This window comes from Mustela putorius, unplaced genomic scaffold, assembly GCF_011764305.1.
Source record: "Mustela putorius furo isolate JIRA1106 unplaced genomic scaffold, ASM1176430v1.1 tig00000174_pilon_pilon_pilon, whole genome shotgun sequence".
NCBI lineage: Eukaryota > Metazoa > Chordata > Mammalia > Carnivora > Mustelidae > Mustela > Mustela putorius.
Window position 1 is genome coordinate 16,030,360 of NW_025421304.1, and position 15,253 is coordinate 16,045,612.

The window sequence follows — 15,253 nt, forward strand, 5'->3', positions numbered from 1 at the left end:
ACAAAAAAACTATATATAAAGCAAATCAATGATCGAAGAATTTGTGGGCTACCAGTTTTATATATGATGATGGTGTATTCGTCACAGTTCTTTTTTCAAAGATCCATTAATAGAGAAAGGGAAAGAATCTGGGGAGGGGGTGACGGAGAAATGAAACCTTACAGCATTTGAAACCATGGGACCAATATTTTATAAAGCATCCAATCTACTGCAGAACACAACTAAGACGAGTGACAGAGATCATCTGTGTCACACCCTTAGGCAAAATCCTGAGGAAGAAAAAAATGGTAATATTTTGTTCTAGAGTCTATCCTTTTTTCCATTAAAAGACAGGTTTATATTTTTCATTTTATTGCAACATTTCCAATGCCATCCTACAAGAGAACTATCACTCACAAAAAGCCATCTGAATTTCTTTCAATCGGAACTCACTGTGAATTTTTAAAGGAACTTCACCTACAACTTCTTTAATTAGATGCCATTACTGTTAGTTATCATAAAATACGCTGGATTCCCATGAAGTATCAGTTTGACGTCTTGTTTAAATACTTACTTTTCTTCTATCTACTACCAGCCATGTTTACCCTGCTTTCTCCTAACCAAGTTAGATATGAAGATACATATTCAGGCACAAAGTCTTCAGGCTCCTTGATGGATTGTAAAATACAGCTATATACTTCTCTACTATTATTCTTATTTGAAGGCCCTTATGTATTGGGATCTTAATCCATCAGAAGTTGAGAATTACATTCAAAAAAGGGAAGGGAAGTCAGACAAAAATGAAAACATGCACTGATGCCTAAGTAAATTAATCTTCATTCCCACTGAAAGTAATCTGATGTCCAGGGACTGGGAATTATTCTACCATAAAATACAGCACATTAAATACTACAATAGCCCATTTGAAATGTCCTAAGATAATGATTATGTCATCTACAAATGATCGTACATATAGTTATATTTTAATATTCATTACTGGAGGTTCTAATGCAAAATATGTTGAAATTGTGAAAATCCTCAATCTGTTAAAGATAAGATCAAGCAAATCAAATTCTGTAACTGAAAGTAAGACTCAAAATAAGATCTGGAAAAAGAATCGACAAAAGTAAAGGCAAAATATTTGGACCCTGGTTGTTATCACAAACAACACTATCACTCCTGATGGTTTGCATATAAAACTCCTTATCTCCACTAGCTAGTTGAAAAGAATGAAAAGCTTCTCACAACCAGCTAAAAAGAAAGTCTTTACCAGGCTCCTTGAAAAAGCTCATTTTCACATTACTCAGGCTTCATTATGCTAAATCAATATTCGTTTAGTCACTGGGGTTATTGACATATTTTAAAATAAAAGTATACCCTTCAGCTACTGCACTCATTACAGGTAATTTGTCTTGTCAGAGAGCAGGGAATATTATCCTAGTCTTTCAGGGGCTGACAGCCCATGGAAATACCTCCCCATGGTTACAACTGTAAATAATTTTAAGGTAAAATATTGAAAAATCAATGACTGTTTCCTGCAATCTGTCACAAACAAATCAATCATAATCCGCACTGCCAGAGAGTATGATTTGAGGGAGATGGGAGCAGATGTAATTCTTGGCTGAAATCTCTCATTTCAAAATCACTTCACATAATGGTGTCATCATTTAAACACTCAACAGTCAGTGCAACTGCCACTGTAACATCTAGTTGGACAAAACCACAAGGAGGAGGAGGAGAAAACGCCATCGCTATTATGTTAACAAACATTTAATTTTAATGGCTGCTGCATTAGTAAATTTCAACTGAAAACTGTTTTACCTGTCCCCTTTCACAGTCCTACATTAATCAAGGCTGCTGGTCTACGTATGTGTACAAATGCTTAATAAATTAGCCTCTGACTCAAAACTTGACTCTCCTACATACATCTTTTATTTTCAATGTCCGTTATAGAGAATGAAATTTGGAATTAATAAATAAGACATCTGGATTGTAGAATACCCATAATTCTGCCCATACAACAAAGACAAAAAATAGTGTCGTAGATGTCACGATTATACTTTTAAAGTAGGTTTAAAGGTCTCAGTTGCCCGGATATTGGATTTTATATTTTCCTTCTATTAATACATATTACATTTCAACTTTGTAATATTGTAGCCTATTTTAAGATGACCAGCAAGACCCAGTCAATTCAAAAATACCCTTGCATTCTACACCCAAGCTACAGACTGATACTTTAAAAACTGAAGTAATAACCCAAGTATCTGAAGTGTAAAAGTTGGTCAAGGTCATAATATGGAATTGTTTTGTGAATGTAAACTGCTTTCTAAGTAATCGCCGATACCACCATTTTTTCCAGGCTACATTTACATTGCTCCCTCGGCTTACAGCCTCTGTCTCAGCATCAATACGAGAATCTGAGATCGGTATACTGCACCTTTTTGTTCTGTTCACCAAAAAAATCAGTTTATTTAAAGATCAAAGAGTCTTCTTTCTGCAGGTTTTTGTTTTTTAAATGTATATTAGTCCTTTTAATTGGAAGAACTTGCTTTTAGCTACCACCCTGCTTACTGATTTCTGAATTGTCATCACTGGACACCATGAAACCCTTTATTATCCTATTAAATATATATCACCATAAATATATAAATATACCCCTCCATAGGTATAGTTCAGGATGCAGATGTTTTGGGTGACTAGAAAAGTATATCATTTTTCTTAAAAAGGAAAAAAAAATAGCTATAAATACCATTCCACTACTTAAGCCTATATACACATTCTCAGGCATTGGTCCTTCATAAAAGGGTTTTACTGTGTTTTTAATTTCACCTGCATATTCAATGTGGCAACACAGCATTGAGGAGACAGCAGCTTTTCGGACGGATACCAACTGGGCATGAATTTCGTCCTTCGAGACTCTCAGAGTCATTCTTTAACACTAACATTAGATTTTTGAAAATGCAAAAGCACCCGGGTAAATGATCAAAGACATCTTCCAGAGGAAAACAGAGTCCTCCATTCCATGTGAATCCCTGCAACAGCTGCAGAGGCAGCAGCAAGCCAGCCGAGTGAGAGGAAAAGGAAAGCACTACCCCTGGCCCAGGAATGCCAGGAAAACGGCAAGGGAGCTCAAGGGGTGAACAAGGAAAAGGACCCCCACGTGTGGTAGGCCCTGCCGTCACAGCAGCCCCGGCTGGGCCCGGCTCACTCCCCGGCAGAGCTCTGGAGCCCCTTGTCAAGCACCGAGGCTCCCACCCCAGAGTCTGGCTGAGGCTGGCAGGAGATCGCCCCGCGCAGAGTCCGCTCCCAGAGAAGACAACAAAGACTGGGAGGTGAACGAGGACAGGCAAGCAACATGCTGAATGCATGCACAGGAGCCACCAACTAAAATGACGTCTACTAGGCCCGGGGAGGCCACTGTCACAGGTCTACTTCTCAGAAAGAAGCTATTTTAAGGGTGCTGAGTAGGCCTAGATGAGGTTTCTCCACTCTCCCAGCACAGCCCACAGCCCTAGGAGAAGCAGCTCAAAACTCAGCACGGGAAAGTCAGATCATTTCATACCCCACAGTTAAAGAAATTGCTGGCTGGTAGATAAAGTTCTTATATGTAATAAAGGCTCAGGATTACAGAGGAAAGTATTCTTTTAAAAGAGATAGTATTACCTCCCTATCTTCTGAATCTCCTCCTTCCGATAGCCAGTACAGTAGCTCCATTATGAACTGTAGATTCTTAAAAAGAAAAACAGCAATAGTTAGCTTCATCTTCCCTTGCACTTCCTTCCTTCATGGAATTACAATTTAATTATCAATACTTGAATTGATCTTATTCCTGAATGACACATTTCTCAAAAAGCACACTCTAGTTACTTCCACTAGAGAACATTTAGTACAACCTTCTCAATTAATCAACCATAACCCATTACTGTTGAAAGGACATGTTTTCTTCATATTTTTTTTTAAATAGGGGACCCTCCCACCTATTTTATATAAAAGGAGCACTAGTTTTAATACATTTGAGTATCATTAACATACATGAATTATAAACCTTAATAATAAATTTTGGTTGACAACAGATATAAAACAAAACCAATTTGCACATAGTTTAGATTTTTCCTCTATTCTTCCTTGCTGGGGAGGCACCCAATCCTCTTTTAAATTCAACAACTTTACACGTGGTTAAAAACAACAACAACAACAACAACAAAGATGAAGCTTAAAGGCATACGGGGAGGAATCAGACTGCTCACTGCTTCACATTTTCCTTCAATTTCTGTCGTGTATTTTCTAACTAGCTGTAAGGCACCAGCTTCAAGTCACACAGGAAACCCTGTCTCCATAAGACCCAATCAGTGACAGGGAAACACAAGTGTGTTATTTAAAAACAATTATATATAATTTCATCTTTATGTTAAAAATCACTTTCAGCCCTTTGAAAGTTTACAGAGAAGCATTTCCTCTACCGCAGGCTGTACAAACTAGAGCTGCCTTCTGTTTCAGTTAGCCTTTTTTCTTCGGTCATACAACCATCTTCTTTACCTCAAAATATTCTCTATCACTAAACCCAGTTCCTTGCTCTCCCCAATAGACAACATGAATACTCCACAAAATAATTTTTTCTCCTCTGCTTATATTCAGCAGTTCCTATTCTGATGAGAAATGACAAGCTTTACACACACCTGTATACCCTTTGTCATTAAAAGAGTTTGGTACCCCTGCCTGGAACTGATCCTCCAATTAAATTAATTTTTGAAAGAACTGGGTAATGAAAAATAATCAAAACCTGTGATTTGGCATAAACAGCTTATTTCCTTTAAGTAGTAACTCCATTTCTATAAAATATAACCTCAGTCTTGACTTTTATGGAAAGCACTGAGTTTACAAATTTCACCATCCAAAGATATCATTAAAAATTGTTACGTAAATTTCCATGAATCAGAATTTTTTCTATTCACTGAACTTTTGTTTAATGCATTTAGTAAAATTTTAATAATCAAAGGCCTCAAGTGACATTCTTTACATTCTGTACTTAGTTCCTATTACTAATATAAATACTTTGGTAAAACCAACACTGACGCTATTTGGGGTTTACTCCACACACAAACACACTGTGTTGCAGACACTCACTTGCAGATGAGCTTAGGGATATACAAGGACAAATTTCAGCCAACATTTGGAGGAACTCCATAGTTCAGAAGTGAACTTAGCTGAAAACATCCAAATGTATTATGGAAGCATTGTACTTACAACCTGCACACACACACACACACACACACACACACACAAAAAAAAAAAAAAGAAAAAAAAGAAAAGAAAAAAGAAAGAAAGAAAGAAAAGAAAATGATTCTGTTTAAAGAAACACAGAAGACTAGTTAAATACTTTTGGGATATTAGATGTGAATATCTAATCTAATTTCCTCCAAGGTATCACTCCATATTACGCCAAATAAACAAATAAAGGCTGTATGGAGATGTGGAATAGCATTAGCCGGAGAAAAGGCTAGAAAAATGAATTACATAAATGACAACTGCCAGAGAATATTATATTTCCTTCTCCTGAACAAATGTTAAGTGCATCCTTACTAATAAAGATTTAAACTTGAACTACATTAGAATATACTGGTTTTCAATTTTGAAGCATCTAAGTTAATTTGCCAAGCTAACTTGGTACTTAGGTATACTCTAGCTATAAAAATACTGCAAATGTATGCAGAAATAAGTTATAAGTATCACACTTCACAGTGGTGCTGTGAGAGCAAAGCCCAGTCATTACTGCACAAGAAAAAAACAATTCCAGGATTTTACATCTTCTTAGAGTTGCATCAGTTGCATCTTTTAAGAACAATTATTCTCTATAAAACAGCTAACAATATACCAAAAAGATGTTAAAATTAAAGGAGCTGATAAAATGTAGAAATTGAAGGGAAAAACACACAGATATTGAGCTATTACCACACAAAAAAGGCTGTGCTACCTCGGAGTTAAAACACGATTCCAAAATATGGCACTGTTTTCATATTCTAAAGAACATGTTTAATCTACTTTGGACTACATGATTTCACTTACTTGCACATTATCAACTGAAGAACATTTAAATTTTTCCTAAAATTTCTATATGTAAAAATATATTAACAATTATGTGGTGCTATTCATTAAGACACACAATAGATAATTAGTTCCCATTCTTATTTCATTTTTTTTTTAACGCAGCATATAAAATTTGAAAATAACACATGGGTAACAGCAGAGGGATGCTGATCTTAGCTGCCAGAACAAAAATGTTGATGGTGGGGTGGGGGGAGCTTTGAGGGATAAGGAAAGCAATTATCTCAAAATTAATGCTCTTGTTTTAGTTTCACCAAACAAATCTAAATAAGTCTTTCTTTGATTTTAGTTTACCATGTAATTCTAGCCAGCTAATTATCCTTGGAGTCACGAATGAGCTGTGACTCTACACCTGGCTTCTCCGATCATATGCCTATGGCCTCCTCCACTTTCATTTCCTCTTTCTACAATGACTTATAATATTAAAGAAAAACACTCACACATCTTATATACACTACTGATGGACAGCCAGCTTCCAGGAAATCATGAGCTACAAAGAGAGGGGGGAAATCTTAATGCAATACTTATGTTAAAGGGTATTAGGTGCTGGGTGAGCCAAGGGTAATATAATCAGCAGCATCCCTCTTGCTATTGTTTTTGCATTCAGAAATTTGAAGTAAAGGACTATGATATTATTTTAGTGGTCGCCCAGGTTATGATTCAGATCCTTAAACTAATAAGAGGCTAAAGGCACTACCTTCACTTGCTCATAATTTGAATTTATAGACAATACTTTGGAAGAAATAAAACAGTTTTCTTCTATTTCTGGAAATAAAAACAAGGCATTCCATAAACAACTAAGCTAAATACTTGATGATGTGAATAGAGAAACTACTTTCAAGCATTAAAACATTCTAGGAGACTGTTTTCCAAAATATAAAGTGGCATGAATTTCTCATATGTTTACATTTTTATTATATTCCTGCTTCTGCACATTAAGCGAGACTTCCTCTACAGATTTATTCTCAACATTAATAAATGTTTGCTTAATAACAGACTGTCGCATTTATGCTTTTCTTTCTAAATTAGTAACCATGACTCCACAAAGAGCACAAAGAAAGCTGACAAAGGCATGGCCAAAAAGCCACAAGTAGTATTACTACATGCCAGAGCACTTAACATTAAACTACCATTTCTCTCTGAAACTTCTGTTGCCAGACTGCTCGCAAAAATCTGGAAGCTCAAAGACGGGTTTCAAGTGCAATTAAATTCTCCAAAAGCAAAACTGTACAAAAATATGCCGCCCTTCTTATGTCACCATTTTATAGACAACATTTTCTCAGGATCTTAATTAAGATAACGATGCACACCTGTGTCAACATTCTCTGGCAAGACAGCCTTATCAATCATAATCCTTTAAGTACACTCCAAAACAGCAAAGCGATATGACAGAAGCAATCTGTTGCCTTTCCTAGCGCCGGTGTTGTGTCTCACCCACAAGAATGATGAGATCTTTAAAATACAGCAGACCTACTTTTATGAGTCTTTAAAGTATTAACTGTAAACAGTTATTACACTAAATAAACAGGAATAACCTCTTTTGCACTTGATTTACACAATGACAACTGTAGGGCCAAAACTCGAACAGCAAGCTTTGCAGCCATGTCGCGGCAATGCAATTGTGGATCTTATTTTAAAGCTTGAAATTTTAAGAGTTATGCATAACTGGATCCGTGCAGACATGACAAACCAATAAACCTTTAGGAACTCTTAAAATTACAATTTTCTAAAAGTCCTACATTAAAAGCAATCAGGGCATGGGCTATCCCCAGTGTTAGTTAAAATGTTCAGAAGGATATAAATGCAAGAGTCCCTACCCCCCCAAAAAGGAGTCATCTTGGTAATGTGGAAGGAAAGGGAGAGAGTTCCCACCTCTGCGAGGGTGGGGGGGGGGTGGGGGGGGGCTTCAGTGACCAGAGACCAGTGAAACTACAGCTTAACAAGTAAGAAGGTTCCCAAACGGGAAAGCTGATGAATAAAGGAGAAGGCAGGGGAGAGGGAACCTTAACCTTAAGTAGCCACTACCAAGATCAAAAGGTAAAAACCTCGTGTTTACCAGCAAAAACGTAAAAACTTTCACAGGAACACTGAGAAACCCCGCCAGATGCTATTTGAATCCCATCTGCCTGCTAATGATCAGTTCTTCCATTTCACATATTAACACACAAGTCTGAGACGCCAGGCGGCCGTGGCCAGCCGAGCAGCAGAGCCATCAATGTGCAAATAAAGCAGAAAATAGAGACATCCTTAAGAAATGAGTCTTAAATTTGACGTAGAGCGGAGGTGACAACCACGGCAACAGAACCATAAATTCGAAATGCTTCAATATCTTTCAGGATTCTCTCCAGACCTTGACACCAAAAAGAAGACGGTAAAAGGAAAGGGGAGGGCAAGGGGGGATAGCCTAGCGGCCCAGAGTGGCAGGATGATGTAATGAGGATGTCTGTGTGACAGACTCAGATTCTCGGTGGCACAAACCTCCAAGGCTCCATGTCAGAAAACAGCATCCTGGACGAGAGCCGAGAGGGTGCTGCGGCCGCGCGTGGATGGAGGGGACACGCCCACGCGCGCCCGCCGGGGCACCGTGACATCAGGAGAGGCCGGCCCAACACTCACGCGGCCCACGCCCACCCTGCGGCTTGCGGGGCACCGCCGCGGCCACCCGGTCCACGAAGGGACTCGGATGCGGCGCGAGGGGCAGTGAGCCCGGGCGCGACCGGGCGGGAACGCGGCGGGACGGGGTACCCGGGACTCACCTCTTCTCCGCCGCGCGGGCGCGCGGACCGCGGACGCTCCCTCGTGGCTGGCGCGAGCCCCCGGCGGGCGGCGCGCGCGGGCAGCTACCGACCGTTAGCGCGAGGGGCAGCCGCGGCGGCAGGGGCGGTGGCGGCGGCGGCGGCGGGCGGAGCCGGGGGCGGGCGCTGAGGAGCACAAGGGCCGCGAGAGGCGGGAGCGAAGGGAACGGGGAGGGGTAGCTCCCCGCGACCACTCGGTCTACACCGAGCTCCCCTTGGCCGCCCGAAAAGCCATCACCGGCCAGCTCGGCGCTCCCTCCCACTTCGGCCGTCCCGGGCGCCCGGCCTCGCCTCAGTCCCGGCCCGCCGGCAGCCACCTGGGCCGGGCTATGCCCGCCTCCGCGGCGGCAGGCTTCTCGTCTCCATGACAATAGGGAGCCGTTGCCCCGCCCGATCCCACCCCCTCGGTGCCGTGACTCGGAGGGAAGCGAGCGCACGTCGTCGAGGGGCGGGGCCAGTGGAGGCCAGCGCCCAATTAGAGATAGAGGCAAGGAGGGACAGGGCGGGGCTGACAGAGACATTGCCGAATGTCTGCTTGAGGGGCGGAGCGTGGGGGGGAGGCGGTGAAGCTGATGGTTGGGGAGGAATTAGCGCGCCTGCGTGAAGTCCTGCAGCGGAGCGCGTCGGAGTTTACTTCAGTGTGTCAGTGTGAGGGGCCTGGAGCTCCGTAAATAAAGTGCATCTTGCTTGTCAAAGTCCTTGCGGGGAACTATGTGGTTTTCTTTCGGCCTGCGTGTGCCCCAGTTTTATGTAAGGTCACCAAGTCCGTGATACACCGAGCTCCAGTGGAGTGCCCAACACTGTGCCAGCCCTGTTTTGGTTCACCAGCGCCCCTGTCTGTCCCAGAGTTCGAGTGCGTCTGGCTTGTGGCGGCGCGGGATGGAGAGACAGGCAGGGGGTCTGTTTTGTATTCTGTGTGGCCGTCGTGGGCAAGGGCTCTGCCTGTGACTCAGTTGTGTGTGTTTGCCTTGCCAGCGCCTCGCTGAACAAACAGTGGCTGGGTTGGGCAAAGCCGAGTGTTTGCAATGGAGCGTGGGCGGGTGCTAAAGTGCGCGCTAAGGGGAAGGGGACCCGCACCCTCCACCATCACCACCGGCCTGGCAGAGGGAGCTGTAGATGGAAAGCCCGAGGAAGAGGCGGCGAGGCATGGTGGGGGCCAGATGGGGTGTAGTGGGGTCCGTGGACCTACTCTGGTACAGCTGCTTCTTCATGTGGCAGCTCTTGCCCATTACCTCTCCTCTAGAGAAAGGCTCTCCCCCGTAATCCCGGCCCTCCCCCTTCCTTGCCGTTTGGCGGGGAGTTGGTGGAAGGAGGCCGGAGACGTACAGATGTCCAAGGCCTGTCTCTCGCCCACCTGCTGCTGCTGGCGGAGAGGGACAGTCATCTCGGCCTTCCCGCGCCCCGGACGAGGGCATCCCTCCATCTCTTCCAGGGACCTTCATTCCAGGTCTCCAACTCGCTCTCCGGCTCCCTGGCTTGGGGGAGAAGCCAGGGGCGGGTAGGTGACGGTCCGCTTGGGAGCCCAGCCTCTTGCGGAACAAGAAATCCGCTAACTCCGCGGTTTACTGTGGCAAACACAGAGCAGAGCGCTCGCCCGCGCCCAGCCCGCCGCCTCGCTGCCTTTGTGCTTCGGATCGACCGGACCCGCCACCAGGGCCTGCCTTATGTCGCAACCGCACTCTACCCCGACTTAGCAGGGAAGGAAAGTTGGAAGAGATCGGCGCGCCTGGGATGTGATTGTCATCCTGGGGCCGGCGCTCGAGAGTCTGAGAAAGAGAGAGAGGGAGAGAGACCCGGGAGAGAAGGGGGGTGGGGGGGAGAAAAAGAGGAGGGTGGAGAGGAGGGCCGCGGAGGAGAGGCGGGCGCGAGGGAGGGGCGAGGGGAGCGCCAGCGAGCGGGAGAGGGAGCCGGGGAGGAAGAGGGAGAGGGCGAGGCGCGCCTGGCGGCCGGGTTGGCTGCGGCCGCCCAGAGGTTCCTGCCAGTCCTCCCACCGACTACACCCCGGGAAGGAGGAGCTTCAGGCGCGCACAAGGCGTCAGAATCCTCAATTTCCAACTTAGCATCTTGGCAGGACCTTTGCGAAGCCAAAAGCAGAGCCCCCCAGTGCAAAGAGCGAGGGGGAAAAAGAGAAAGCTGCAAGGGAGGGGGGAGAAACCCAGCCGGGGCGAGCGAGGCGCGCAGAGAAGAGGGCTCGGCAGTCGCAGCCGGAGGCGCGCGGGAAGCCAGCGAGGAGGCGCCGCGGGCCGGAGCCCGGGAGCCGGGGCCCGAGAAGCGGCAGCCGGGGGCAGCCGGAGGCCAGGTGCCCGCCCGCTCGCCCTCACAGGGCGCCGCCCGGCTCGTTGGCGGCCGCGGCGCGGCGCGCCCCATGCCCGTGTGTGGCCATGTCCTACCCGCAGGGCTACTTGTACCAGCCGTCCGCCTCTCTGGCGCTCTACTCGTGCCCGGCATACAGCACCAGCGTCATCTCGGGGCCCCGCACGGATGAGCTCGGCCGCTCGTCGTCGGGCTCCGCATTCTCGCCCTACGCCGGCTCCACCGCCTTCACGGCGCCCTCGCCGGGCTACAACTCGCACCTCCAGTACGGTGCCGATCCCGCGGCTGCCGCCGCCGCCGCCTTCTCTTCGTACGTGGTGAGTGAGCGGGTGCCGCGGCGGGCAAGGGCAGCTGGGGCCGCACGGGGCGGAGGGGGCTGCGGAGGACACAGGCCCTGGCGCCACCGCGACCGCCCCCGCCAAGCTTCGCGGCTCCTGCAAACTTGGGCGACTGTTTCGCGCGGCTTCTCCCGGGCCTCCGGCTCAGGAGTTGCTCGGAGGGCAGAGCCGCGTCCTGCTTGGGTCGCTGAGCGGGCGGAGAGGGTTTTTTGGGGAGAGGTCGCTGCAATTAAAGAGCAGCGTCCGGTTCAAACATGAGCTCCAGGCCGCCCTGCAGGTTTTATTTTATTTTATCTTAATGGTTTTGCCATTTTGGAAAAGTAGTTCAAAAGAAACGGACCAGAAATCAGAGCAGAAGCGCGCTAAGTCAATGTAAATGTGTTTGGCCTCGCCTTTAATTAGTCCTCCAAAATGTTGCAAATCCGTAATCCTATCTTCGCAATCCGATTTGGAGGTATTAGATTTCTGAAAAGTCGGCCGAGCTGCGGTGCATCCGGGATTTTTCGGCCGGGTGCACTTTCTGGAAAAATGCCGTGGCTTCGGTTTGGGGTAACATTTTTGGGGGGGTGAGAGTGCCCGGGCAAGGCTTAGCTTTCCCTTTGCCTTCCTCTTTGGGGGGGAAAAATGCCTTGACTTCCCTTGCTCTGTCCCCTTGTGCCTAACGTGCAGCCATCAGGGCACTAAGTGCCGAGTCGCCGCTGCTGGCCAGGCCTCCATCTGGGTGGAGGGCCTGGCCAAGGTGGCCCGATTTGCGCATGGGGGGGGGGCGGACTTGCCCCGGCAGACGCGGGCCTACTGGGTGCCGCTGAGGCCAGGACGGCTTCAAGCGTCCCCAAAGGATGGGAATCAGGAATTGGTGCCTACCCCCCCCCCCACCCACGGCTCCCTACGGAAGCAGAGGAGGAGGAAGAGTTGCCCCTGGGTCAGAGCCCGCCAGCCCTACCCCAGGGGAAGTCGGAGTTTGGGCCTCTCAGCTCACGGACCCCTGGGCGCAGGGAAAACGTGCTTCGGCCGTCTAGGTGGTCCTGGGGACTACGGCCCGCTCTCACCCTCTCTATGCCTGTTCCTTGCAGGGCTCTCCCTACGATCATACGCCGGGGATGGCAGGTTCCCTAGGGTACCACCCCTACGCGGCGCCCCTGGGCTCATACCCCTACGGGGACCCCGCGTACCGGAAGAACGCCACACGAGACGCCACCGCCACGCTCAAGGCCTGGCTCAACGAACACCGCAAGAACCCCTACCCCACCAAGGGCGAGAAGATCATGCTGGCCATCATCACCAAGATGACCCTCACCCAGGTGTCCACCTGGTTCGCCAACGCGCGCCGGCGCCTCAAGAAGGAGAACAAGATGACGTGGACGCCGCGGAACCGCAGCGAGGACGAGGAGGAGGAGGAGAACATTGATCTGGAGAAAAACGACGAGGATGAGCCCCAGAAGCCAGAGGACAAGGGCGACTCCGAGGGCCCTGAAGCAGGTTGGTGGACGCGGGAAAGGGTGTGTTGGAGAGGGAGTAAGAAGGAAAAGGGGGGCCTGGAGGTTGGGGGCTAGGGTCACTGCCTTTGCGGGCAGGGACCTGGGCCCCACCGCGCGGCCTCCGCGCCCCTGACGGCCTGGGGTTTCACCCGCAGGAGGAGCGGAGCAGAAGGCGGCTTCGGGCTGCGAACGGCTGCAGGGGCCGCCCAGCCCCGCCAGCAAGGAGACGGAGGGCAGCCTCAGCGACTCGGATTTTAAGGAGCCGCCATCCGAGGGCTGTCTGGACGCGCTGCCCGGGCCCCCCCGCGCCGGCGGGCCTTCTCCGGCTGGGCCAGCGGCAGCGCGGTTGGCCGAGGACCCGGCCCCTCACTACCCCTCCGGCGCGCCGGCTCCGGGCCCGCACCCAGCCGCGGGAGAGCTGCCCCCCGGTCCCGGCGGGCCCTCGGTCATACACTCTCCGCCACCACCGCCGCCACAGGCGGTGCTCGCCAAGCCCAAACTGTGGTCTCTGGCAGAGATCGCCACATCCTCGGACAAAGTCAAGGACGGGGGCAGCGGGAGCGAAGGCTCTCCCTGCCCGCCGTGTCCCGGGCCGGTAGCGGGGCAAGCCTTAGGAGGCAGCCGCGCATCGCCAGCCCCGGCGCCATCGCGCTCGCCCTCGGCGCAGTGCCCCTTTCCAGGAGGGACGGTGCTGTCCCGGCCTCTCTACTACACGGCGCCCTTCTATCCCGGCTACACGAACTATGGCTCCTTCGGACACCTTCACGGCCACCCAGGGCCAGGGCCAGGCCCCACAACCGGTCCGGGCTCGCATTTCAATGGATTAAACCAGACCGTGTTGAACCGAGCGGACGCTTTGGCTAAAGACCCGAAAATGTTGCGGAGCCAGTCTCAGCTAGACCTGTGCAAAGACTCTCCCTATGAATTGAAGAAAGGTATGTCCGACATTTAACGCGGGCTGCGTCGGTCCCGGACTTTCCTAATTTATTAAAAAAACATGGCCTTGGCAGTTATTTTTCCATCAACAAGAGAGAAAAACAAAACTACCCCTCCTATTAAAAAGTTTATAGTTCATGGAGATGGATGACATACCCATGTAAACATCTCCCCACACAAAAATGTCTTAACCAACGGAAAAGAAAAAAATTTAAAAAAGGATTTGTATTAAATCTTATTCTGTATATTTAATGTAGCATTTTTGTATTTAAATTGATAATTCAATATCTTTGAAGTAAATTATGAAATTAAGACACCTGTACAGGCATTTAATGTTTTTTTTGTAATATAAATATATACATTTGTGTTTCCCCCGAAACTGTTTCATAGTTTAAAATACAAGTTTAATTTAATTTTTTACACCTATTGATTTTTCTGGGTATGAGCTAAAGTATTATTACAGAAAGGAAACAGGTTATACTCTTAGATTTAAAAAGTAAAAGAAACTGCAGCCGCCTTTGTAAAATGCAAAATATTTAATTAAAAGAGATTTTAACATAATCAGAGCCACTCATTACTTTTTAGAAGCCTCAATAAACTGTCCATCGCCTTGGACAAAAGGTGGAAACTGCAACTTTCTTTCTTTCTTTTTATTTTTTCTTTTCTTTTCTTTTCTTTTTTCTTTCTTTCTTTCTTTCTTTCTTTCTTTCTTTCTTTCTTTCTTTCTTCTTCTTCTTTTTTCCCCCCCCAAGTGAGGAATGAAAGGTTCCACAGAACCTGTGTGCCAGGGGGAAGCCATAATTAGGCGGCAGGCCCCGGGGACCCTGGCCCTGCTGGGAATGCAGATTTGGATCCCTGATGCAGGCTGCTTGGGGGAGATTGGACCCTGGAGGAAGGAGCAGAGAGACCCAAGTGTGTGCCCAGAAGGGAGAAGAGATGGTAAAGCCTGCTAGAGACACGCACCACCCGAGCACCATCGCTTAACCTAATTACTTCCAATCAGTGTCGTGTTTTATGCAAAGCAATCAGCTGGTGAACTTTGCTAATGAGTTCGATTTTATGCCGGATTTAGCCCTTATTACTATTTCAAAGGTGCTGTGGGCTAATGCGGGCGGGGAGCGTTAGGGGATGCCAAGGAGAAGGCTTTCCCAAGTCACTGTTTTCCCTACCCCTTTAAAATTGGGCATTGATCTCTTCGTTGGATTTGATTAAATTAGTAAATGTTCCAGCCGCGACAGTGCGGGTGGTAGGCAGCCCCGTAGATCCCCGCGCAGCCGCGAGACCGCGGCCGCGGGACTGGCTAGGGGACGGT

The 15,253-nt window shown here is 47.8% G+C and overlaps 1 protein-coding gene across 1 annotated transcript; it reads left to right on the plus strand.

Annotated features, from left to right (window-relative positions):
* The first annotated feature begins 10,771 nt into the window (after nucleotides 1-10,771).
* Nucleotides 10,772-14,502, plus strand: IRX5 (iroquois homeobox 5). The gene is made up of 3 exons (XM_004744195.3): nucleotides 10,772-11,506; nucleotides 12,601-13,006; nucleotides 13,161-14,502. Exons 1-3 carry the CDS (start codon nucleotides 11,258-11,260, stop codon nucleotides 13,955-13,957), a joined length of 1,452 nt encoding a protein of 483 aa, XP_004744252.2. The 5' UTR covers nucleotides 10,772-11,257; the 3' UTR covers nucleotides 13,958-14,502.
* Nucleotides 14,503-15,253: the final 751 nt, after the last annotated feature.